Source organism: Antechinus flavipes, chromosome 3 (genome assembly GCF_016432865.1).
Source record: "Antechinus flavipes isolate AdamAnt ecotype Samford, QLD, Australia chromosome 3, AdamAnt_v2, whole genome shotgun sequence".
NCBI classification, from domain to species: domain Eukaryota; kingdom Metazoa; phylum Chordata; class Mammalia; order Dasyuromorphia; family Dasyuridae; genus Antechinus; species Antechinus flavipes.
In genome coordinates this window covers 386,957,710-386,982,653 of record NC_067400.1, presented here as the reverse complement: position 1 = coordinate 386,982,653, position 24,944 = coordinate 386,957,710, and the positions used below count along the sequence as shown (strand labels likewise).

Genomic DNA, 24,944 nt, shown 5'->3' with positions numbered 1-24,944 from the left:
CAAAAATGAATGTTGAAAACTATCTTTATCTGTAATTGGAAAAATAAAAAAACTATTAAGTGAAAAAGAAGAAGAAAATTTTTGTGTACATGTCACAATTCTCTGTTGGAATCCTTACTAACTGCTAACTAATTAGAGTTGATCTAATCTTACAAGAAGATGTTTTGGGCAGAACCTGAAACAAGGTACTAAGTAGAACTAATTAATACAAGGCTTGTGTTCACACCTTTACTCATTGGAGTTCAATGAGTTCACACCTCCCTTGAAGCTCTTTGGGCCAGAGAGCACTAGCATAAATAGAGCTTCAATGGGCCAGTCAAAGAAGTTCTTTAGAGTGAAGAAGCTACAAGTCGAGATTTCGCCGGAATGACATGAAGAGTAGAGCTGGCTGGAGGCTGAAGAAAGCAGAGGCAGAGGCTGAAGGACCAGACCTTTGGATTTAAAGACATTCGGAGAGAGCTCTTGGAACCAAGCAGAGAGATAGGCCTCTAAGCTAACCGGGCTATATTGGAGATAATAAAAGATCTGAACTTTTATCACCTGGCTGCGTTTTGAGAAGAAAAAGCTCACCACAATTCTCCAATATTCTTGAGTCAAGAGTTTGGTTTTTTTAATTCTTTCTATCCCAAATGCTTAACACAGTGTTTTGCCCTCCCACTTGTGAACGCACTGAAAAGTACTGTCCTGGACCCCTTCTCTTATTTCTTTGTAGTCTCACTGGTTGACTACATATATTAGCCCCAATGGATTTAATATCTAACCCTACCCTCTCTCCTGAGTTCTAATCTCATATCATAATTACATATAGGATGTTACCAACTGGGCATTCTATAGTCATCTCCAACTTAGCATGTTCAAAGTAGAACTCGTTATTTTCTCTTCAATAACCACTTCTCATCTAAACTTCTCTATTTCTAGCAAAAAAAGTTATAATTCTTCTAGTCATCTACATCCAGAGCCTCAATGACACAGATTCTTCATTTTCACTCACCCCACACGTCCAATTCATTGTAAAATCTTTTCATTTTTACTCTCACATTTCACATAGGTTCTTTCCTCTCCACTCATAGCCACCATCTATCCACAGACCTATATGACAATTCTTTCATTTTAACATTTATTTTATTTTTAATTTATTGAATAAAACAAACGTAACTATAATTTTCTTTTATTATTGTTGTTATTATAACTTTTTATTTACAAAACATATGCATGGGTAATTTTTCAACACTGATCCTTGCAAAACCTTCTGTTCCAACTTTTTCCCTCCTTCCTCCCACCCTCTTCTCTAGATAGCAGGTAGTCCAATACATATTAAATATGTTAAATTATATGTTAAATCCAACATATGTATACATATTAATTATCTTGCTGCACAAGAAAAACAAGATCTACAAAGAAAGAAAAAAACCTGAAAAGGAAAACAAAAATGCAAGCAAACAATAACAGAACGAATGGAAATGCTATGTTGTGGTCCACACTCATTTTCCATAATTCTCTCTCTGAGTGTAGCTGACTCGCTTCATTACTGAACAGTTGTAACTGACCTGAATTATCTCATTGTTGAAGAGAGCCACATCCATCAGAATTGATTATCGTATAATTTTCTCTCTCCAGGCTTCTCTGAAATAATTCTGTTGATCATTTCTTACAGAACAATAATATTCCATAACATTCATATACCACAATTTATTTAGCTATTCTCCAATTGATGGGCATCCACTCAGTTTCCAGTTTCTAGCCACTACAAAAATAGGACTATAATTTTCAAAAATGATTGCACATATAACTGTACAACTTGCTATTCTTTTTAAATATACAACAAAGTTATCATGTAAATTTCTTTTTATCTTTCTTCCCCTACCTCCTGCCCTAAAGATAGCCACCATTAGTCACAAATAGGTATATTTAAAATCATTCTCTCTCTGTCTCTGTCTCTATCTCTGTCTCTCTGTCTCTATCTCTCTCTCTCTGTCTCTATCTCTCTCTGTCTCTCTGTCTCTGTCTCTCTCTCTCTCTGATTGTTAAGTTTTCCTTGTAGATATTTACATCTTCGAAATGAACAAATGATAAAAATCAGGGTTTCACTTATTATTTTGTTGATTGTCTAGGCTTAAGAAAGTGATGAGAAAACGTTAATAATGCAGCTTAAGAGCATATATTAAAAGAGCTGTATTTATATAGCACTTACTGAAGGCTAGGCATTAGGTTAAGCAATTTATAATTATCTCATTTGATCCTCATAAAAATCTTGATAGAAATGTGCTATTATCATTGCCATGTCACAGATGAGAAAAGTGAGGCAAACTAAGGATATGTGATTTGCCCAGAGTAACACAGTTAAGTGTCTGAGGATACATTTGAACTCAGATCTTCTGACTCCTGGCCAACACTCTAACCATTGTATCAATTACCTTTGTCATAATGTACCTTTTCCCCCTAAAAGAACTGACAGTTAAACATTTTCCAGTGTACTCCTGCATGTGTCAAAAGTAGTCAGTAAAATAGTTTGCTGTTATCAATTACATATTTCTAGATTTAATGATAGTTATTAATAGTTTAGTAACAATATTTTAGTATAGTGCTATGGAAAAGGACTTGGATCTAGGTTGAGAGGAACTGTATTTTAGTCCCTCTACTTCTACTGTTTTCATACAAATGTATTAAATTCTCTAGTTCTTAGTTCATAAGATGAACACTAAGTCTATGATTCTGTAATGCTATTCTAGAGTTACTATTTCCTCGGGGCAGAGGGAAAGAAAACAAAGAAAGCCTTCATAGTAATGTTTCCTTATAAAATTATGAAGAGGAAAAACCATTGAATGTCTAATATGCAAGTTAAGCATTTATAAATTGTTGGGAACCATTTGAAAATAATACATTTTATTTTTAACATGCTAGCAGAAGTACATGATATTTAATACAAACGTTTGTTATACTTAGAAAAGAAACCTCTCCAAATGGTTGTTGCTGTAGCAGTTTCAGTGTGCAATGAGTAACAAATGGATCCAATCCCATAACAGCATGTAGTTTATTGTTGTTCAGTCTTGTTAGTCACTCTTTGTGACCCCATTTGGGGTTTTCTTGACAAAGACACTGGAAATTTTTTTTATTCTTTCCCAAGAATCATTCTTAAGTTAATAAATGATCAAAGAATATTAAATAGCTATTTTCTAGAGAAGAAATGAAAACTGTCAATAGCCATATAAAACAATCAAAAAGAATCAAAGAAATTCAAATCTAAACACTTCTAAAGCTATAAATTCTACAATTTCCTTAATTCTTTCAGTAAGACTCCTAATAGTGTTTCTTAAAGTTAAATTACTGGAGTCGCTGTAGTTTTATACTCTTTTAAAATATAACATTTTTGGTCATATAGTCCATTAAAAACGAAAATTTTAAAATATGATTATGCATTCCCAATATGTGTGTATTTGCTTATAAATTGTATACTAAACTATTTTGCCTTTCATATTGGAAAAAATGAGAAAAATGAAATGATGAATGTTGGAAGGTATATGGGAAGACTAATATATAAATGTACTATTGGCAAGTGTGGACTCCTCCAAATGATTTGGAAAAATAATACATCACAATAATGTAAAGAAAATCAAGAGTATAAGCAAATTAATTATCATAATAATTACTATCATTTATATAACACTTTAAGGTTTCTAAAGCACTTTACAAATATTTTCTCACCCTGAAAAGTAGATGCCATTATTAGCCCCATTTTATTGATAAGGAAACCGAGATATTTTAGAGGCTCTGAACAAAACTGTCCAGAGGTACACAACTATTTAACATTTGTGGCTGAAGTTGAACTCATTTTCTTGAGTTGAAGGCCAATGGTCTATCCAGAGTGTTACCTAGCTACCTGGAACAGACCTCTAATAAGTGCAATAACTATTTTTTATCAAAGATATTAATATATTTTCTCCTTTATCATCAGAGAGGTTGTGAGGTTATAGATGCAAAATATTTCATTTATTGGCATAAAAGGCAAATATATTGGTTGGTTTAAACACTCTTCTTTGTTATTCGGAAGGGTGCTCTGGGGGGTGGGATGAATGAAGGAGAAGCAGGAGGAGGAGAGGAAGAGAAGGAAAAGGGAGAAGGAGGAGGAGGAGGAGGAAGAGGAAGAGGGAAAGGAGAAGAAGGAAGAAAAGGAGAAGGAGGAGAAGAGGAAGAGGAGGAAGAAGGAAAAAGAGGAGGAAAAGGAGGAGAAAGAGGAGGAAGGAGAAGGAGGAAAAGGAGGAGAAAAAAGGAAGAAGGAAGAAGAACAAGTTGTTTCTGTATTGAATCTGAAAGTCCAATGTACCAGGTTTGCAGGAGATATAATTCAAGATCTGAAGTCAGGAAGACACATTTTTGTGAATTTAAATCTGGCTTCGATATTGATTAGCTGTGTGACTGAGCAAGTTACTCAACTCAGCCTCAATTCCTCATCTGTAATATGAAATGGAGAAAAAAAAATGGCAAACTATTCTAGTATCTTTGTCAAGAAAACACCAAACAAGGTCACAAAAAGTTGGACATGAATAAAATGACTCACAATAACAAAAAGGAAAAGTAATTTACCTTAAAAAAAAAAAAAACCTAATAAAATCCTAACAATACCCTAATAAAAAACATAGGAATGGAAACATGTGATCTTAACATGTCCAAAAACATATCTTTAAAAACCAAAAGCTAGCATTGTTAGTGATAGATTTAGTAGGAGTTTTCCCAGAAAATAGAGACATTACATAAGGATGCTTCCTCTCCCCACTATTATTTGATATGCTGAAAATTGCAGTAAAACAAAAAAAGTATAAATATCAACAAAGAATAGAAAAAATTATTTTTATTTGCAAATGACAAAAATATTATACTTAGAAAACCCCAAAGGATCAGCAAATAATTGAGATGATTAATAACTACAGTAAAGGATGTACAATAAGTCCACAAAAAATCAGTAGTATTTCTGTATTGTAGCAACCAAAAAAGGATCACAGGATCATAAAGTTAGAGCCAAAAGCGACCCTAAAAACCTTGTAGTAAGACCTCTCATTTTACAAATAAGGAATCTTAGGCCTAAAAGAGTAAGATGAATTGCTCAAGTTCATAGCCTCTCTAAGTAGCATAATTAAGATTCAAATGCAGATCCTCTGGCTCCAGATCCAGCTGTACTATGCATTCTCTTATAATCCAATAAATCTCATTCAAATTAACTACAAAATACACAAAATACATTGGAGTTAACCTATCAAAACATAAAGAAGATTTATAGAAATTAATTTACAGATTTAGTATTATACCAATCAAATTATCAGACAAGCACAAAATAATAAAATTAATTAAGAGCACAATACTCCTACAACCTAACAGGATTTGAGAAAAAAAATACAAATGAAGACAAAGTATTAATGAACCTCAAACTATAATATAAATCTGTCATCATTAAAATTATTTGGGTTAGATTTTTAAAAAACCCAGAAAAGTAAAGAAATAGAATTGATTAGATAAGCAAGAAGCAGAAAAAATCAAAAACAGTAATCATATATTAGGTACTGATTATTGCAGATAATGAAAACTATGAAGTTGTTGAATTCATTGAATTCTCACTATGTATTTCCACTGGCTGGAACCAATGACTGTATTTTAGACAAATGGGAATACAGGTAAGCACTATGTGATTCCTTAAATCCAGTAAATCCAAAAAGAAAAATTACTAGGGGAAAGAGATGTACTACTGGAAGAAATACAAAATAATTTGATAGAAACTAGGTTTTATCAACATTTCACATAACACATTCATGATAATCCCCAAATAGATATATGCAACCTGAATCTAATTAGTCATTAAAAATGTGAAGAAAAAAGATCAACTACTATTCATAACTATATCTGAGTCAGAATTCTTAATGAAACAAAGAATCAAGGAGATCACAAAAGACAAAAGACAATTTTGATTAAATAAAAATTTTAAAATCGCACAAATAAAAACAGTGAAAAAATGAAAACATAAATGGAATAATGGGGGAAATATCCACATTAAAAATCATCAATAAAAATATATCAAAGACAAAAGGTTTAATATATACCAAAATACTTATAGCATCATTCTTCATGGTAGCAGATACAAGAAAAAAAATAGGTGCCCACTTATTGGTGAATCTGATAAATATTATGTTTTAAGGTAATGGGATGTTATTAAACAGTAAGAAATTACAGATATGATGAATTCAAAAAATTATGAGAAGAATTGAATGAATTAATTTAAGAGCAAAATAAGCAGAAGCAATAGAATAATATGTGATGACTACAATATAAATGAGCAAATGATTGAAAGGAAAAACTTTGAGTAATGAAAGAACCAATGCAGGTCTTAAAAAAGAAAAAGAAAAAGAAACTATACTTCATTCCAAAAAATAGAGATATGGGAAATAATAGGGTAAGGTATTATATATTTTACCATATTTGATTTCTGTATTACATTTTGCGCTTGCTTTTCTTTGTCACAAAGGGTTCAGTCTAAAAATAGCTAGTGCTATTCCTCTGAGAGTATTTCCAATTCCATATATGTGTGTGTGTGTGTGTGTGTGTGTGTTTATACACACACACACACACACACACACACACACATATATGTTATTTGTATATAATTGCTTGCATGTTGTTCCACCCATTGGACTGTCTGTGAACTCCTTGAGAGTAGTGTCTGTTTTTGCCCTTCTTGTAGCCATAGAACTTAGAGAGTTCTTTGCACTTCGTAAATGTCCATTTACTTGATTTGGAGACAATGGATAGAAAAAATACAATAATATAAAGACAAAAGGTATCAATACAACATATTTTTAAAGGTACCAATAAAACAATTTTAATGAAAAGATCATTTAAAAGTGCTATGAAAAAAACTTCTAAATTCTAAAAATTCTAAACAGATGTTTAACCAGCAAATCTTAACTATGTCTGTTCAGTTGTCATAGAGAAAGACAAGCAATTATATGTATGTTAGGATGAGAAATTTTTAAGAATTCTAAAATTAAGACCATCATTGCTAATTTAATCCAGAAGAGGGGAAGCCAATAAAATAGATAGATATTTTATTTATTTATTTTATCATATTTATTTATGATATATTTATCATATATTTACGATATATCTGAATAATTCATTCTTGAATTAGAGGGTAGCTCTAATTTGATTACTTTTCAATATCACAAGCATCACATGACTATAAGAAAGCAGGATGATAAATACACAAAATGTGTAGCTCAGGATATGGGAAGAACTTACAGATAGAATTGCTGAATAGGTGTCAAAGAGCTTTGAAAAAGATGGATAAAAGAAGAAAGGCCACAAGGCTAGAGATGCGCAAATGTTTTCCTGATTCTTACAAAGGTAAAGAAAGAATAGTATTCAGATTATACAATCAGTTCACATATACGTCTTTAGTGGAGGGCCAAATTTGGCCCTTTATTTTGTTTTGTTCAACATTTTTATTGGCTACTTGGAAGAAGGCATGAACAATATGCTTATGAAATTTGCAAAGGTTGGTCATGTTACAATTATAGACTATTAGAATCTTACAAACTATGAGGAATAAAAAGAAATATACCCAGATAATATAATATATAATATAATATAAATAAAAAGAAATTTCCCAGATTTATATGAATTCATATGAAATAATAGCAGCAGAACCAGAAACACATGTATATTAATGACAGTGCTATAAAAAATATACAGATATTTGTAAAGGGACTACTATTGAGTGCAGGGCCGTATTCTATTGATTCTTCAATATAAGCTCCTTATTTTTAATTTTTTTTCTCTATAACAGTTCATCAGCTCATATATTTACTTGGAATTATACCAAGTGCATAGTTTTCCACTAATGATTCTTGGATTAACTTATTGTCTTTGTTTCTGATATCTCCCTTGAGAATTGTTTTCACTCAGATTTATTCTGTTGATACCTCCTTATAAATTACCAAAACCTTTCATTATAATTATAAATTATAGTTATGAATCCTTTTGGCACTCATCCATCAACTATTGTGGTTTCTGACAGGTACTATGGAGAGTACCTACATTTAGGTATGGGAAAAGAAAGGGAACCCAACAAATGACACAAAGGATGATAAGAGAGGTAGGAAGACAACCAGTAACAATATCATGAAAATTACAGAGAGTAATTCCACAAGGGGTGAGGGAAGAAGTATGAGATATCAGACAAATCAAGAAAAGTACTGAGACAAAATAATTGATTTCCTCATTTCAACATCACTGTCTACCTTTGAGAGAGTCCATGCAGTAGGCTTATGGGAATTTCTAGGAGTTGAGGAGAAAATGGATTAGGGGGCTCTAGAAGTGTCACAAATAAATTGTTTATCTAAACAGTTTAATGATTTAAAGATAGAGATCAATGTTAAGGACAAATCAGAATTAAGTGAAGTTTTTTTCTTGTCTACATAGTTTGGGAGATTATAAATGCCAAGAACTTCTCAAAGGGGTAATCTCCTCTTATAATATGTCAGAGTCTCTTTATTTGTATGCTTACAACCTGAGTTCCATTTCTCATTATCACTTGCCTGAACTACCATAATAACTTTCTTATTGATCTCTCTACCTCAGTCTTTCCCCTCTCCAATGCAGCAGAGCAGTCATATTGCATAAATTAATCAATTATCACAAGATTATCTCACAATATTGACATTTATTTTTAAAATTATGTTTTTAAAAGTGTTTTTCATGTCTTTGTTTTTATAATACTAACCCTATTGGAAAGTAGTAAAAAGTATTATTATTCTATTTTCATAGATGAGGAAATTTGTAAAGTAGTGGGAGGAAGAATAATGTAGCAGAGTGTCATGTCTGTATCCAAGTATCGAGGTTGAGATTCTGAATCTGCCACTTCATATTTATCTCACCATAAACAAATTATTTAACTCCTCTGAGCTTCAACTCCATCTATAAAGTAACTACCCTAATAATTGTGTTATCTCTTTTAGAATGTGTTTGTTTATTTTCAGGAAGGTGTTGCTTTGCAAGGATGGTGCTTTATAACTTTAAAGCTCACTGTAAAAAGTCTTCAGTAAGACTCTACTGTGATATTTTATTACAGTAGTGAAGTGTTTACAGAACACAGGTTCTGAGACATTCTACCACGTTGGAAAGGTTTCAGCTACTTTCCCAGCAGCAGACTGCTTTCTGATGGCCAGCTTAGCTCAGTTCCAAAAGGTTTATCACCAATAGATTCCTTGAGTTATAAAGAGCTGCTTAGTCATGACAAAACCCATACATAATAAATGCTTGTTGAACAGAATTGAACAGACAAGAGAAATTATAACGGTAATTGTTATTCCTATTAGTTAACCTTATTGATTTTCCCAAGAGCAAACAGACTCTTAAATTTCAGAGCCAAAATTTGAACCCAGGGCCCGTGCATCCAAATCTAAGTTTCTTTCTATAACTTACCTTCCTGATCTACTGAAGATATTTTTAGTGTCCTGTGGCTACAAGTGTCAAAGGAAGTAAAACTATATACATCTACTTTGAGGGTTAAGCAGGAGGCTGTATGCCTTAGGCCATATGTTTCCTTGGTTATCACCTAAAAAAGTGGAACAACTTTATTATATATTCTGCCTTTAAATTCTTTGCTTAAGCCAATACCTCCTACATACACTGCTGCTGTTCAAATTTATAATATGCAAACCATCCCACACTGGAAATGGACAACCTCAGAAAAGAAGGAGTGGAGAAATGTGGGAGGACTCAAACATTTCTATAAACTGCCAATCCTACTCTAGAAAAACAATGCTACTATAGTACAAGTAGAAAGGGTTGGGAAAAAAAAATTTAAGGATACAAGAAATCAGAAATCTTATTAAACTAAAATACACAATGTCTTGAACATAAAAGTGAGTCAGTGCCAAAGCCTTGGTTACTTTCACTTTAGATGTTAAGAAGCTTTAGGACATCCTTGGGCACATTTCTAATATGTCTTTTCTTCAACAAAAAGTCCATTGAATCAAAGTTCTAGAGGAATTAACTATGCATGAAACAGCAATTTCATGTGGAGAATAATAATCAATGGGAAAGATCTCAAATCTGGAATCTTAATGCTAATAGATACAGTATTCAGGTTTTGTGGGTACTGAAAATGGGGTCTAAGAAATATGACATCAGCTAGCAAGAAGGGATGTGGGGTGATGGAAGAAGAACAAAAGAAGGGAGAAAGAATAAGATATGTGTATTTTTAAAAATCCATGGAATAATAAGTATATAATTAAATTCCTATATGAACCAAACACTTCTTTTAAGAAGCAATCTTCCTTGCTCAGGTAAAAGAAAATAATGTGAGGTTTTTTTTTTCATAAACTCATGGAGCAAAAGTCTTATTAATATTAGAAAGAGTTTACTGTATACAAGAAGGGGAGAACTGGACACATATTGTATTCTAGAGAGTGTTTTCCATGAACATTTATTTTGAGAAGCCAGGAAGCTTTCCAGGAAGAGAGTGCATGGGGGTAGAAAATTAAAACCAGCTGGGATCTCAAAGGTTTGGAGAGACACTTTAGATTCAAGGGCTATACATAACCTCCATTTTCTGCTGTCAATATGTCTAACTAAAATTGCTACTCTGAAAGCTCTCCTATTCTGCATTATAGGAGATATAAAGAAGAAACCACTGTGAGTATGGATTTTCTGTTTTGTGTGGAAAATAACCCACTTCCTTTTTGTAAGCTAGATCTATCAATCCATTAAATGATGTCATTTAAAGTTCACCTTGGATGTCAAATGAGCTGCCTTTTTGCCAAAGGACTATTGTTTTCACTTTCATTCATTAAAAGACAAGCTCCATTGATGTCCTGGTATTCAAAGTGTGTGTGTGTGTGTGTGTGTGTGTGTGTGTGTGTGTGTAAGTGTGACATATATAAAAGATAATATTTGTTATTCTATAGGTTATATATTTTAAAGGTCTATTGAGGTCACTTTGATAGGAAGTAAACATAAAATTCTCCAATTCATCCATGCTAGGCAAAAGTGTTCTATAAATTTCATTTCACATAGGACCTCTAAGGTTTTCATTCTGGAATAGGTCTGTTGATCAATTTTACTTATACTTGATTCCATATATCAAAATCTGTTTAAGAAAATCTACAAAACTAATACAGAATAAACAGAAACCATAAAATAGAAAATGTAACTTATTTATTTAAACTGGAACATCAAGTGAGTGAAATCTTAGTTTGATCTCTATCATTATCCCCTAAAAATGTTTTGCCTTTGGAATGGTAAGCATTTGTGTTTTGGTATTGGTCTGTGATTTATCTCAGTACATTATGTTCTCAGCAGATAAATGAGTGAATTCTTTGAGCACTGAAGCCAGGAATAGATTGATTCATTTCGGGGAATACCTATCCTATAAGAGAAAGAAAACGACAGTCATTAGGTAGGTATCTATCAAAACAGTTCTTTATATATTTTTTAAAGCAAGTTTTGTTTTCAAGAGGTATTATTCCTTCCATGACCACAGAAAAAGAAACAGTTTAAAGATTCACTTGATGTCATAAGCCAATATTTCAGTCACTCACTACTCTATTCTTAAACAGAGATTTTTGGGGGAATGTAGGAAACCATAATGGATCACATACTAACTATCTGGATCATTAAGAAATACAACACCAATATCATTACAACATAATCCTTGTAATTCTTGTTAATCCTTCAAGTACTTTATAAACTTTTATAAACACCATGTTCAGCCCAAGCTGATAATATTTAACCTTGCTTGGCTAGCATGCTAGAAATAATATCCAATATTGGATAAAATTTCAAGTGGAAACCGCAACAATATAAGATACATACTGGGCTTCCAGAATTGTCCACTCAATTCAGTTCAACACACATTTGGTAAGTATCTACCACTTGCAAAGTGTAAATATATAAATCTAATGGATTTATATAGGATATAAATTTAATGGAGGATCTTACAATAAGAGAAGAGTGTCTGGAAAGAAGAGGATAGACAGTGAGAAGAGAGAACAAAGTTGCAAGTAATTCATGAGAGAGCATAAAATAAGTATAGAGATAGGATCTAGATCCTGCATTGAGAAATAAAATGAGGGAAAAATAATTTGGGGGCTCATGAGGTCTTCTTGAAGAAAGGGGAAAGGCTCACCATATTATCTTGTCACTAAAATGGAACTACACACACACACACACACACACACACACACATCTATATCTATCTACTTTTTATGGCAGGGCTAAAGCTTCCAACTCTACCAGAAAGATAAGGCTGCTTGTATATAAAACTGGAATTGATAATTTTGCTAATTACACAAATTCATATTCTCTCAACCTACTGTATGTCATCTCTTGAGAATAAAAATAATTTAATCTAGTTTGTGGATTAGAGTAGCAGGGACATTGTTATAATTCTAACATCTTGATCTTACTCTTATGCTAGATCTACAAAGGAGATATTTGAGAGTAAGTTCTTAGGGGCAAAGTCTATTTTTAGATATTTGAAATATCTATATTTAGATATTTTAGATATTTTTATCTTTCTCTGCCTTCTCAATACAGCATAATGTCTGACATACTAAACTCTTCCCTTCCCTCCCTTCTCCCTCCCCAGCAACTAAGGTTAAGTGACTTGCCCAGGGTCACACAGCTAGGAAGTGTTAAGTGTCTGAGGTTAGAATTGAACTCGGGTTCTCCTGACTTCAGGTCTGGTGCTCTATCCACTGGGCCCTCTAGCTGCCCCATTATATTAAACTCTTAATAAATGCTCTGAAACTTTGAAAACTCTCATCAATGCAATGATAAATAATCATTTCATAAGATGCCATAAGATTTCATAAACATGGCACTTGGATCTTGCCAGCTAGGCAATGCACTTAAAATACAAAAGGGACACATACATTTCCAGGGAATGTGTTTCAATGGGCTATGCATGTTTATGATGAGATTTTTATTTTTCATTTGCTCATTTAGAGATGGAAAAATAATATGAGACATTATAATTTAAAAAAATACTTGAGATCCACATGTGCAAAATGTTTATAGAAACTCTTTTTGCAGTAGCAAAGAATTGCAAAGTGAACAGATATCCATCAATTGGGAAATGGCTGAATGAGTTGTGGTATATGAAGGTAATGGGATATTATTGTTCATGATGATCAAGCTAATCTTAGAAAGGCCTTAGAAAGATTTACATGAACTAATGCTGAGTGAAACAAGCAGAAGCAGGAATACATTGTACACAGTAACAGCAAGAATGTGCAATGATCATCTATGAAAGACTTTGTTCTCAGAGGTTCCAGGATCCAAGGCAATTCCAATAAACTTTGGATAGAAAATGCCATCTGCATCCAGAAAAAGAACTACTGGGTGCTGGAGATAGGCAACTTGATATATATTCTTCTTATTCTGTTGTACAATGTAGGTGGAAATGCCCATTTTATTGAATGATTGTTAAATTTTGAATAAAAATGAAATTTTTAAAGTCAAAAGCAAAATAGACTATCTCTAAATTTTTTCCAGTTATAAACTTAAAAAATAGAAATCATAAGCAGTACATTTTCTTCAGAGTAAACTCTGAACTCTAAATGAAACAATTAAAAAAAATACTTGCATCACAATGAATGAATGAATAAAACTTTATAAATTCTGATCTTTCCTTGCCATTCAGTGAGATAGAGTTGAGACTTCTTAAGGTTAAAGGTATAAGGAAAATGGAAAAAATTATTGCAGGTAATTTGTAATATTCAAATTAAGCAAATTATAAATCTTAAATCATTATCAATATCACTAAGAGAGAAGAATATAGCTTTTTTTGGCCTACAATTACATAATTATTGAAAATTAGAGAGAAAAGAACAGAGAAGATGAAAGTATGTGAGTAAATTTGACTTTCTCTTTTTTCTTGATAGGAAATAAAAACAATTTTCTAGTTTGATTGTTTGACACATTATCACTTCAGACATTGTTTGCAGAGCTGGTTTGCAAATTGTCTTCCAAATAGAATCTCTAGGGGTTTCCATGAAAAAGGATAAACACTTTTAATTGGTTTTTTGTTAGCCACCTTCAGGGCCCCCAATCACAGGTAATATGAAAATGAATTCAAAAGTATTCTATAACCAAAAAAAGTATGAAAATGATTGGCCTATCAATCATCAACAGAGTTAACAAAAAAAAAAGGACATTTTCTTTTGGGGATTTCAGGTTAAGATGTTAAAATGGAATTGTTTAGCCATTTCTCAGCTATTCAGGAGCTGATTATCCAGGTTATGAATTAATTTATCTTCTTTTTGTTCTTACCATTTTTTGTCTTCCAGTCATTTTAATTAGGTCATATTACTTACTTGGATGGATAAGCGAGAAAGAAAAAAAGAAGCTTTAAAATTAGTCAATCAGGCTGCTTGTTAGCATTTCTAGTTTTAAAAAAAAAGAGCTCTTTAGGGAGAAAGGTGACACAATTGTTCAACTGCAGTGGGAAGATGATCTATGAGCTATTATTCGTGTTAACTTTCTCCCCTATGATTACGGATAATTGAAAATCAGTTGCAAGAGAGTATCTGTATAATGAGAGTATAATTGGCTCCCTCTATTGACTGAAATGCTTTTTAGTTCTCAACAGCTTTATTAAGCCCCTTCTACTGAGGTTTCCCTGAATGATTTCTATAACTTTTATTTTTTCTTTTAATACCATACTAACAGGATTGATAGATGCACACTTTCTCTTTGTAGTAGAAGCGCTGTAAGAAGGGATGCAATAAAGAAGGCAGGCATAGTTAGGTCAATTCAATCAAGTCCTAGGTTGCTAAGTAAATGATGACTCATCTTAAATCTGCCTACATTCATTACTATAGAGAGGTGCTTCTCTGCTGAGTCTCCAGGGAGATGGGATTGCATTAATTGCACAGGGAGTGGTAACAGGTTTCTTTCATGATTACAAAACAATCAAAAACACATTGTGCTTTCCCCACAAAGGTTTTTCTTTTTGAGTGATAGATGTGCCCCAAGAGCTCCCAAATAATTGTAGCTTTGCTGGATATATAACAGTTTCAATGTTCTTTATAACTGGATATATATATCTAGTTAAGTATAGTGCAGACTTAGAAAAAGCTACATACCTGTCCCCACAGGGCAAGTGACAATTCATGAAATTGTCTATTGATAGTAAAAGAATAGGGGTGGCTAAGTGATGTGTTGCATAGAGTGCTGAACCTGTAGTCATCTTCCTGAATTCAAATCTGCCCTCAAATTTATTAGCTGAGTGATTCTGGAGAAGAGACTTAACTCTCCTTGCCTTAGTTTTCCCATCCCTAACATGAGCTGGAGAAGGAAAAGGCAAATCACTCTAGTATCTTTGCCAAGATAATCTCAAAAGGGGTCATGAAGAGTCAGACACGACTGAATACCAAGAATGAAGTTTTCATTCATTTTAATATCAATTTATTCCATATGGAGAAATGAGTGTTTTGTTTTGTGTTATGTATGTATGAGTGTTTAAGAAAAAATAATGGGTTCATCAAAAAAAGAAAAGGAGGGGCTGGATTTTTTTGTGATGGTAATTATCAATAGGACAAATTTTCAATAATTTCATTAGGAGGAGAGAAGCTCTTGAAGCATGTGTGGAAAGTTATCCATCTCCTGATCGAATTCTGGTGGGCCACAATGCTCAGGGCTCTTGATAAAGATGATTGGAAGCTTTGTATTGTTCCCAGTTCTCAATTCTTAAGGAATTACGCATTAAGATAATACAAAAATCCATTTAAAAGCAGAAAAGAATAAACATTTATTAAGGAAGGGCCTACCATGTACCAGGCATTGTACTAATTGCTTTTACTCATATCATTTTTTTTGGCTTCCATACAAGTCCCCATGACTGATGCCTCAAATCAAAGATTGCCCATTCAGTCAGTGCTTTAAAAGGAGAAGACAAAACCTTTGTCTCCCTTTTGAGCATAGGATTTGGACTTGGGAATGGGGAAGGAGATAGCATCCCTAGCAGTATGCATCTCTTAAGAGATGCTCCATCAGACAAGCCTCCTTCCTACAACTAGAAAGATGTCTCTTACATCAGACTTTTTGCATTGGCATGTTCTATATAAAATAGCATATTTATATAAATGCCATATGCATATGCTAATGAAGTGCAAAATTTTAAAACACAATCAATATCTAGAATCAGAGAACATTAGAATTGACTTAAGGGGTCACCTAATTTAACTCCTCATTTTACTGAAGTTGAGAGGTGAAGTGTTTCACCCAGGTTGACATGGAGAGTTAAGAGGCAGAAAGCCAGGACTCCAATTTATAGTTTGGACAATAAGGGGAGCATCCAGAACAGGGGATCTACCACTAAGAAGATGTGGATTCAGAGGCCTCAGGTTTAAATCCTGGTTCTGCTATTTATTATTTGAGTGACCTCAGGAAATTCAATTCATCTTATGGGCCTGTTTCCTCATTTGTAAAATGAAGTCAATTGGATTTCATTGATGTCTAAGGCTCCTTTCAGATTAAATAAATTAAATAATCAAAAAGTATTTATTAAAGAATGTGGTGATTTTCTTCTTTTAAAATAATATAATATGATGGTTCTCTCTGGGGGAGAGCAGGTTTCTCAGGGGAGGTTTTCTGGAAGCCGCCTTAGTTGCAGTTGAAAGTAATAATCACCTCAAAACACAGCCAGGTGATAAAAGTTCAGCTCTTTTATTGCCTCCAATATAGCCCGGTTAGCTTAGGCCTATCTCTCTGCTTGGTTCCAAGAGCTCTCTCCGAATGTCGCCAAATCCAAAGGTTTGTCCTTCAGCCTCTTGGTTCCAAGAGCTCCCTCCGAATGTCTCCAAATCCAAAAGTTTGTCCTTCAGCCTCTTGGTTCCAAGAGCTCCCTCCGAATGTCTCCAAATCCAAAGGTTTGTCCTTCAGCCTCTTGGTTCCAAGAGCTCCCTCCGAATGTCTCCAAATCCAAAAGTTTGTCCTTCAGCCTCTTGGTTCCAAGAGCTCCCTCCGAAAGTCTCCAAATCCAAAGGTTTGTCCTCCAGCCCAGCCAGCATAAAGGTGAATCTGTCTTGCCTCTGAGAGAGGGCTTCTGGCTCTCCATCTCCCAGAGCGCTCCTCTCCGACCCCAGTCAATGCTCCGAAGTAAAACTCCTCACTCAGAGAGGGCTTCTGGCTGAACTCACTTGACGCTCCCCTCTCAATCTAAATTCAGCTGAACTCCCATGACTGGGCTCACTGAAGCTTTATGTATGTTCCTTCGACAGAGAGGGATTGTGGGATGCGAGAGAGAGGGATTGTGGGTTTCTTCCCAGAGTGCTCTCTGGCCCTAAGAGCTTCAAGGGAGGCGTGAATTCACAAAGTTACACAGTTAACTGTATTGTGAATTCCAATGAGTACTTAAATACTTCTTGCTTATATGAGCTCTCTAAAGATGTGAACACAAGCATTATTGTCTATCAGTTCTACTTAGTACCTTGCTTCTTCTGGCCCATAACATCTCCTTGTAGGATCAGATCAATCATACTGAACCATGCTAAATTAGATAATTATTGTCTCTATCAACTCTGATGACTTAACAGTTTGTAAAGATTCCAACAAAAGAACTACTATATGTGCCAGATATTGTAGGAGGCAAGGGATACAAAGTACGGTAAAAGAAACAGTCTCCTAATGAGCTCACATTCTAATGGGAGAGACAACTAGTACTTAGAAAAACCATAAAGAGTATAAAGTTAATAATAAACATATATGCTTATTTATATTTATAGACATGTGCACATACATACTAACAAAGTAGGTGCTTAATAAATGCTTATGTAGAGATTTAATTTTCTAATAACTTATTTTTCAAACTATATGCAGATGGTTTTCTACATTCACTCTTGCAAAACGTTGTGTTCCAAATTTTTCTTTCCCCTACTGTCCCCTAGACAGCAAGTAATCCAATATAGATTAAACATGTGCAATTCTTCTAAACATATTTCCACAGCTTTTTTATAATTTATAAACATACATACACACACACACACATGCAATGAAGTACTCCCTTAATAAAAGCTTGACTGACTAAATAGTGATGTAAAATAGTAGTCTGAGAGGAAAGACCCCAGAAGGTGGGAAGGATTTCATGCGGAAGGTCTAAAGCCCAGCATCCGCTCGCTATCATCAATTTTCTTTGAGGAGCAAAGGAAAACCATTTCAAGAGAAGAACAAGTGAAAACTACAAATTCCACCAGGGACTGCCGGACCGTAGATTCCATTCACCAGAGGCTCTGAGCAGGCATGGGGGGGGGGACTACAATTCCCAGAATGCTCTAGCTAAAGTTACGTTTTGCGCATGAGCATTGACCCCTCTCCACTACTGCTGTCCGTTTGAAGCTGTGCGCGAAGCTCCTTGGAAACCCGCTAGGCTGAAGTAATGTCGCGAAGCAAGGAGCACAGGGGTCGGGCTGAGGGTTCTTGGAGGCCAGGAGGGCTGGGGATGGAGAGGCGGGAGATGATCCCAGGCTTCAGTCTCTGGGCCCCGCGGAATCCGAGTCACTCAGCTTCGTGAAAGGGAGAGGACACGGGGGAAGCGGAGGAGGGAATAGAGCTCTCCTATTCCTAGGTGGGCGATCGTCTCTCATAAAAGCAGCATCTGAGAAAGGGGCCCATCCGAGATCAGTATTCTTACTAAGAAAACTGTGTTCATTGTTGGCATATTACGGTCCACAGGGTCTCAAAAAATCAGACACTACTGAACCACAAATGGCCTTGTTATGTCCATCCTCAAGGACTTTGCCAGCACTGTACAAACTCAAGTCTGGATCTGAAGCCCGAGGTCATGAGTTTGAGTCTCTGAACTTATAAAATGATCATTTAAATTTTCCAGCTTCCTTTCCTTAATCTGTGAAATTAGGGAATTGGACCAGAACAAGGGTTTTTAGCTCCCTTTAGCAGTCTATGTCATGGTTCCATCATAGCTGCTGAGAAAACTAAAAGTATGGGATCATTTTCAAGGATTGTAATGTTGTTAAACTGAAAGTACCCAGATAGTAAGAAACTAGCAAAAAACCAATTATCACTGGACCAAGGATATGAATGTTGTCGCTTTTAAATTACAGATGGATTTGAATATTGTACCAACAGCCAGACCAGTCCTTTCCCCAGTGAATATCAATACTCCAACTACTGAGGCATCCAGTGTACTTCAAAAGAGGATACGAATAGCAGAAAAACAGTCAGATATCTTAACGAATGACCTAGAAATGTTAGGTTTGGGTGGACAAAGGTAACATGAGATCAATTAGATTTGTTTAGTTTGTAGAACTTTATTGGTTACTCATTCCTTGTTAATAAAAGCTAGAGTTTATAAATGTATTCTACATTTCAGTTTTAAAGTGTTTGGAAGTTTTGAGAGAGAAAAATATTTGAAGCAGTTGGAATCCTAGTTTCTTAGAAACTAATTAATAGAATGAGTCTTATAGCTTCCACCTACCTACCCCTTCAGCAGGATACCTATTGATTTAATGGACAGAATGCTGATCCAGGAATGATCTGAGTTCAAATCACCCCAAACACTTACAAAATATGGAACCCTGAGCAAGTCACTTAAATCCTAGCCTCAGTTTCCTCAATTGTAAAATGAGGATAATATCTACCTTGCAGGGTTGTCATAAGGAACAAATGAGATATTTGTAAGTGCCCAGGACATAGAAGGTATTAAATATATACTTATTCTCTCCTTCCCCTTTTCCTCAGATACTATTTTCATCATATGCTGAGGCTGAGATTGCCTCTCAACCCAGTTTTTTATTTTTTTCTGCTGTTATATGGTCACACTGCAGCAATGTTCTTCAGGATGATGGCCTCAAGTAATAATATTGGCCAAGAGAAGGGATATAACTTTTTGAGAAATCTGACATTTACCTTAAAATATGTCCTTGTCATTAGTAGTATAAGAAGTTGTAGTGTTAGATGAAATCCTCTATTGGATTCTAGTTCTACATGAGGTAAGAGAAGACAATGAACACTATCCAAAAGCCCACCATTCTTTGATTATGAAGATCTTCCATGATAATTTCAGCCATCTAGGCCTTTGTACTTGTCTTGGATCATCGTGTTGCTGAGAAGATCTGAGTCAGTCATAGCTGATCATCACATGATGTTGCTGATATTATGTATGATGTTTTCTTGGTTCTTCTGATTTCACTTTGCATCTATTTGTATTAGTCTTCCCAGGTTTTTCAGAAATTAGCCTGTCCATCATTTCTTATTGCACAGTAGTTTTCCTTCATATATCACAACTTAATCAGTTATTCCTCAACTGATGGGCATCTTCTCAATTTCCAATATTTTGCCACTATGAAAAGGATTGCTATAAATATTTTTGCATATGTAGGTCCTTTTTCCCTTTTTGCGATTTCTTTGGGATATAGACTTAGAAATGGTATTGCTGGGTCAAAGGGTATACACAGTTTGCCCTACGTTTTAAGTTTTGAATTCCAAATTCTATGCCTGTCTCTCCCCTCTATGCCCTCCCTATCACAAACAATAAGATTTAGGTTTTACATATGCAATCATGTAAAACATTTCCAAACTAGGATTTTGTGGAATAAACTTCAAACAGAAGAAAAGAAAGAGAGAAAAGAAGGAAAGATGATAATATGCTTAATTCTGTATTCAAATACAATCAGTTCTTTCTCTGGAGGCAGATAGCATTTTCATCATGAGTCCTGCAACATTGTGATTGCAAATGTGAGGAAAGAAAGAGAAAAATATAGAAACTGATGTGGTTGCAGAAGGAACTAAGATGAGCTTACAATTTAAAAGGCTGTGTAATAACTAATAATGATAGGATTTTAAGGTTTGCAAGGTGTTTTATAAATATTTCATCTTTACAACTCTGTGAAATAGGTGCTATCCCCATTTTACAGATGAGAAAACAGGCAGATATAATTTAAGTGACTTGTCCAAGGTAACACATCTAGTTTTAAAGTTAGGTGGTCTTGACAAGGTCAGCACTCTATCCACATTGCTACCTGACCTAATTTATAAACGATAAAAAAAAGAAACAAAAAGTTAACATAAGAAGTTTAGTATTGTACAAATTTTGTAAGAAGCTTTATTGTTAAATTTCTAAATTGAACTGTCCACAAATGGAACAAACTACCTCATAACATAGTAAGTTACCTACCATATAGTTCTTTATATTGTTCTTTTATGACCTATAGTTGGGGGAAATCATGCTGCTTATAGTAGGAGATAGTTAAATAAGTTCTTGGGACCCTTTTATTTCTTAAGATTCCATGAACTTAACTGTCCTTAGGTTTGGAACAGGAAAGAAGGATTAGCTTTTGCTGCTTGGTCTTAGGAAATCTGAGATCAATGAGCAGAAGCTATAGGAAGATAGACTTGTTTCATGGAAGAAAGAATTTCCTAATAATTATAGCGGCATAAAAATGGAATTGTTGCCTCAGGAGATAGTGCTTTTATCACCACTGAAAGTGCTCTGGCAAAGAACTTAACAGTTATTGGGGATATTATAGAGGTAACTCATTGTTTCAGGTAAGAATTGAATTCTAAAAAGAAATTTAATTCTCTAAAAGAAAAAGTAATTGGTCCCTTCTGCCTCTGAGATCCATAATAACTAACATCAGACTATGCATTATTTTATAAACTTTTCTCAAAATTTACACGAATATGTTGTCTCAGATACAATATAAATAGGGATTGCCTTCTGTTTCTTCAGAAACTATATTTTAAACTGCAAACTATATTATAAAACTATGTTTTAATTTTACATAGCTTAGAATCTTTATGTAGAATTTATCCCACAAAAATTTAGTCACTTTTTATATCACTGATTTTGATTCATTTTGTACTACTATTGCCTTCATCACATGATTGTTATATTTGTTTATTGCTTTAAGTTTGCAAAACAATTTTATAAATATATTATTTGAGCCTCATAACAACTCCATTAATTAGATTCTATAGATGTTATTATCCTCATTTTAGAGATTAGAAAATTGAGATTCAAAAAGATGATTTACCTACTCTCAAACCCAGATTTTACTGGGCTCCAAGTTCAATCTCCCAAAGTGTTACTCTTCTGTTCTGCATTACTTTGAAGTGCTAAGAATATCATTAACTGATTTATCTAGTAATATTTAGTACAAATGACAACTAGTTTCATGACTACAAGTAATGATTTAAAAATAACTGAAACTAGTACAGTGACTTTTACATCAGCTAATTAAATGGTACCATGTTCATTTTTAAAAATTAGCTTTCAGACTCTTTCTACAATACCTTTAGAGGATTCTGAGAACCAGAAGATCATTCATCCTCTCCAGGCCAGGGTTCCTTATGTTGAAGAAAATAATGTTTTGTGGAAGAACTGTGACTCTCTAATGAATCGTATGTGCCAATTAGAAAGCACCATGCAAAACCTGAAGGCGAAAATCTCACAACTTCAGATTAAAAAAGAATTGAATCCACAGAATTCAGGTATAGAGAGAAAACAATGAAGGCAGAAATCTGGCACTTGCCTTAGCATTTACTAAGCTTGTTTTTTCTTCTTTCTGATGCTTGTTTGGGGTATAATGGTGCTCCGTGATCTTGTATTGTCCAGTAGTATATCTGAAAGATCAGCTAAATGCCCTACCAGAAGAATATTCACCAGATCCGAGGGAGATGCATATGGAAGTCATGCATTTGCACAAGCAACTGAGAGATGTAAAGGAAGAAGGAGATAAGGCACAAGATGAAGTTCAAAAGTTGAGTGCTATACTGGAGATTGTAGCAGCAACAGAGGTTTGACCCAAGTGTTATTATGTTCATTTAAGTTCATTTTAGAGTGTGACAGGACCTGAGTTAGTCCTTGAAGACAAACTTTTAAAAGTTAGATTATAGTGATCTTAGCATACTTTTGGGGCACATAGAAGGTGTTGAATAAATGCATGTTGATTTGAGACTAACAGTTGTGAATATTGGGTGATATGAGCAATTACATTTTTGAGTTTCTCCTATCTGCAAGATACTGGAGGAGAGGGAAATACAAAGAAGTCTGAAAGTCCCTGAAATGAAAGGTCTTATAGCCTAATTAGAGAGAAAAGATATTTTAAAAAATTTAAATGACATAAAATCATAATGGAAGAGTTATTGTAGGGAGGTTCAGGATTTATTACCAAATGAGAGCTGTAGACATTAATTGTTATTCAGAAATATAAATCCCATTAGTCTGAGAAAGAGATGGAATCCAATCTATTTCATGAATCATATTTAAAGTTAAATATACATAATACACACAGGGAGATAGAGCTCATTTCAAAGATAAAAACATGAACAATAGCATTTAAAGCAAAGGGTGAGTATGCAGTGACCAACTGACTTTGATAGAGCTTAGAGTTTATAGAGAAGAATACTCAAAAAAAAATTCGAAATCTAAATGGATTGTTGAGATCCTGGAAAGTGGACTAAGGAATTTGAATTTTCTCCTCTAGGGTCCAGGGAGCAATTAAAAGTTTTTGTATAGGAGAAAAATGTGATAAAGACATTATTTTAAGAAGATTAATCTTAGCAGTATTCATCTTTAATTACAAGAATTAGAAGCTACAATAATTAAAGCAGGCAATGAGGGTCTGAAACTAGGACTTTGATAGTGCAATGGAGTAGAAGACATTGTGAAGAATGAAGTAATGGGACTTTGTAACTGATTAATGTTATTTCTTTCTCCACATCATATTAAAAAATGATTTAGATTTTTAGCCCAGAGTGGTGGGAAAAGTAATAGTATGGAAGACAAAAGGTGAGCAGAGATAATTATTTTGTAAATATTGTATTTGAGACAAAAATAAGAAATCCAAAAGAAAATATTCACTTGATAGTTGGAAATGTGAGTCTGCTGTTCAGGAGTATTGTCTGAGTAGATATTTAGAAACTGTGTCCAAGTAGAAGTAATATTTAAAGCTTGTGAGATGGATAAGTATTGCAATTGTATCAAATTAAAGATAAAGATTTTTCCCAGCCAAAATAGTAAACTCCTTGAAATATATGCAAATATATGAAATATATTCTTTGAGGATCCATGGATCTCAGGTTAAAAACTCTTAAATATTCTTTTTCTCATTGTTTTCCTACTTTTTGACCATTCTTTCTCTTTTACTAGTTCATCTTCTCCATCATGCTCCTCAAATGTAGATGTTTCCCCAGGATCTGTTTTGGACCCTCCTCTCTTTTTTTCTAAACTCTTATCTCTTTTTGACCTCATCAGTTCCCATAATTTTAGTTATTATTTCTTTGTAGATGACAAGTAAATCTTAGTGGACTTCTACATATAGTAGTGATTATTCATTAGCTTAAATCTGAAAGTTGGATTATTAGTAAAAGATTCTTTTATTTTTAATCATTATATTATCTCAATTTACTCATAATGAGAAAGATCACATTCTAGCAGCAGAGTTGCTAGAGAAGCCTTGATTTGAAACTTTGTAAAATCTTTGCATTTAGAAATTGCCTTTTCCCTAATTTTAGATGGATGCTACAGTTGATACAGAGCGGCCAAAAGCCAAAAAACACAAAATGACCCATAAAATTCATCAGGTAAGGCAAAAGGATGCCGGGAAAGTCATTGAAATTGTGAGGTGGAATACAATGGATACAGAGCTAACTAATCTTAGATACAAGAAGATCTGGGTTGAAGCCATTCCTCCAAAATACTAGCTTTGTGATTCTGAGTAAATCATTTAACCTGCTAGTATTCTTGATGTCTCAAACTATTAATAAGTACCAACTTATATTGGTAAAAAGAGTTTCTTCATCTGAGAGTTCCCTATTTTTTCTTTTTTGCAATTACCTTATGGTTGATTTAAAAATCAATTGGTCCAGCCATTATGGAAAGCAATTCAAACTATAACAAAAATGTTCCTAAACCATATATCTTTTGATTATTTATT

General features: G+C 33.9%; 1 protein-coding gene across 1 annotated transcript in view; it reads left to right on the top strand.

The window, feature by feature from the left end:
• The first annotated feature begins 19,090 nt into the window (after window positions 1–19,090).
• The window catches only part of CCDC150 (coiled-coil domain containing 150), a 99,488-nt gene continuing 93,634 nt past the window's right edge, over window positions 19,091–24,944 (top strand). Inside the window, exons 1-4 of the mRNA XM_051985970.1 lie at window positions 19,091–19,276; window positions 22,277–22,497; window positions 22,622–22,803; window positions 24,523–24,591. Of these exons, the coding sequence (XP_051841930.1) occupies window positions 19,110–19,276; window positions 22,277–22,497; window positions 22,622–22,803; window positions 24,523–24,591 (639 nt within the window). The 5' untranslated portion in view covers window positions 19,091–19,109. The remainder of the gene's footprint in view (window positions 19,277–22,276; window positions 22,498–22,621; window positions 22,804–24,522; window positions 24,592–24,944) is intronic.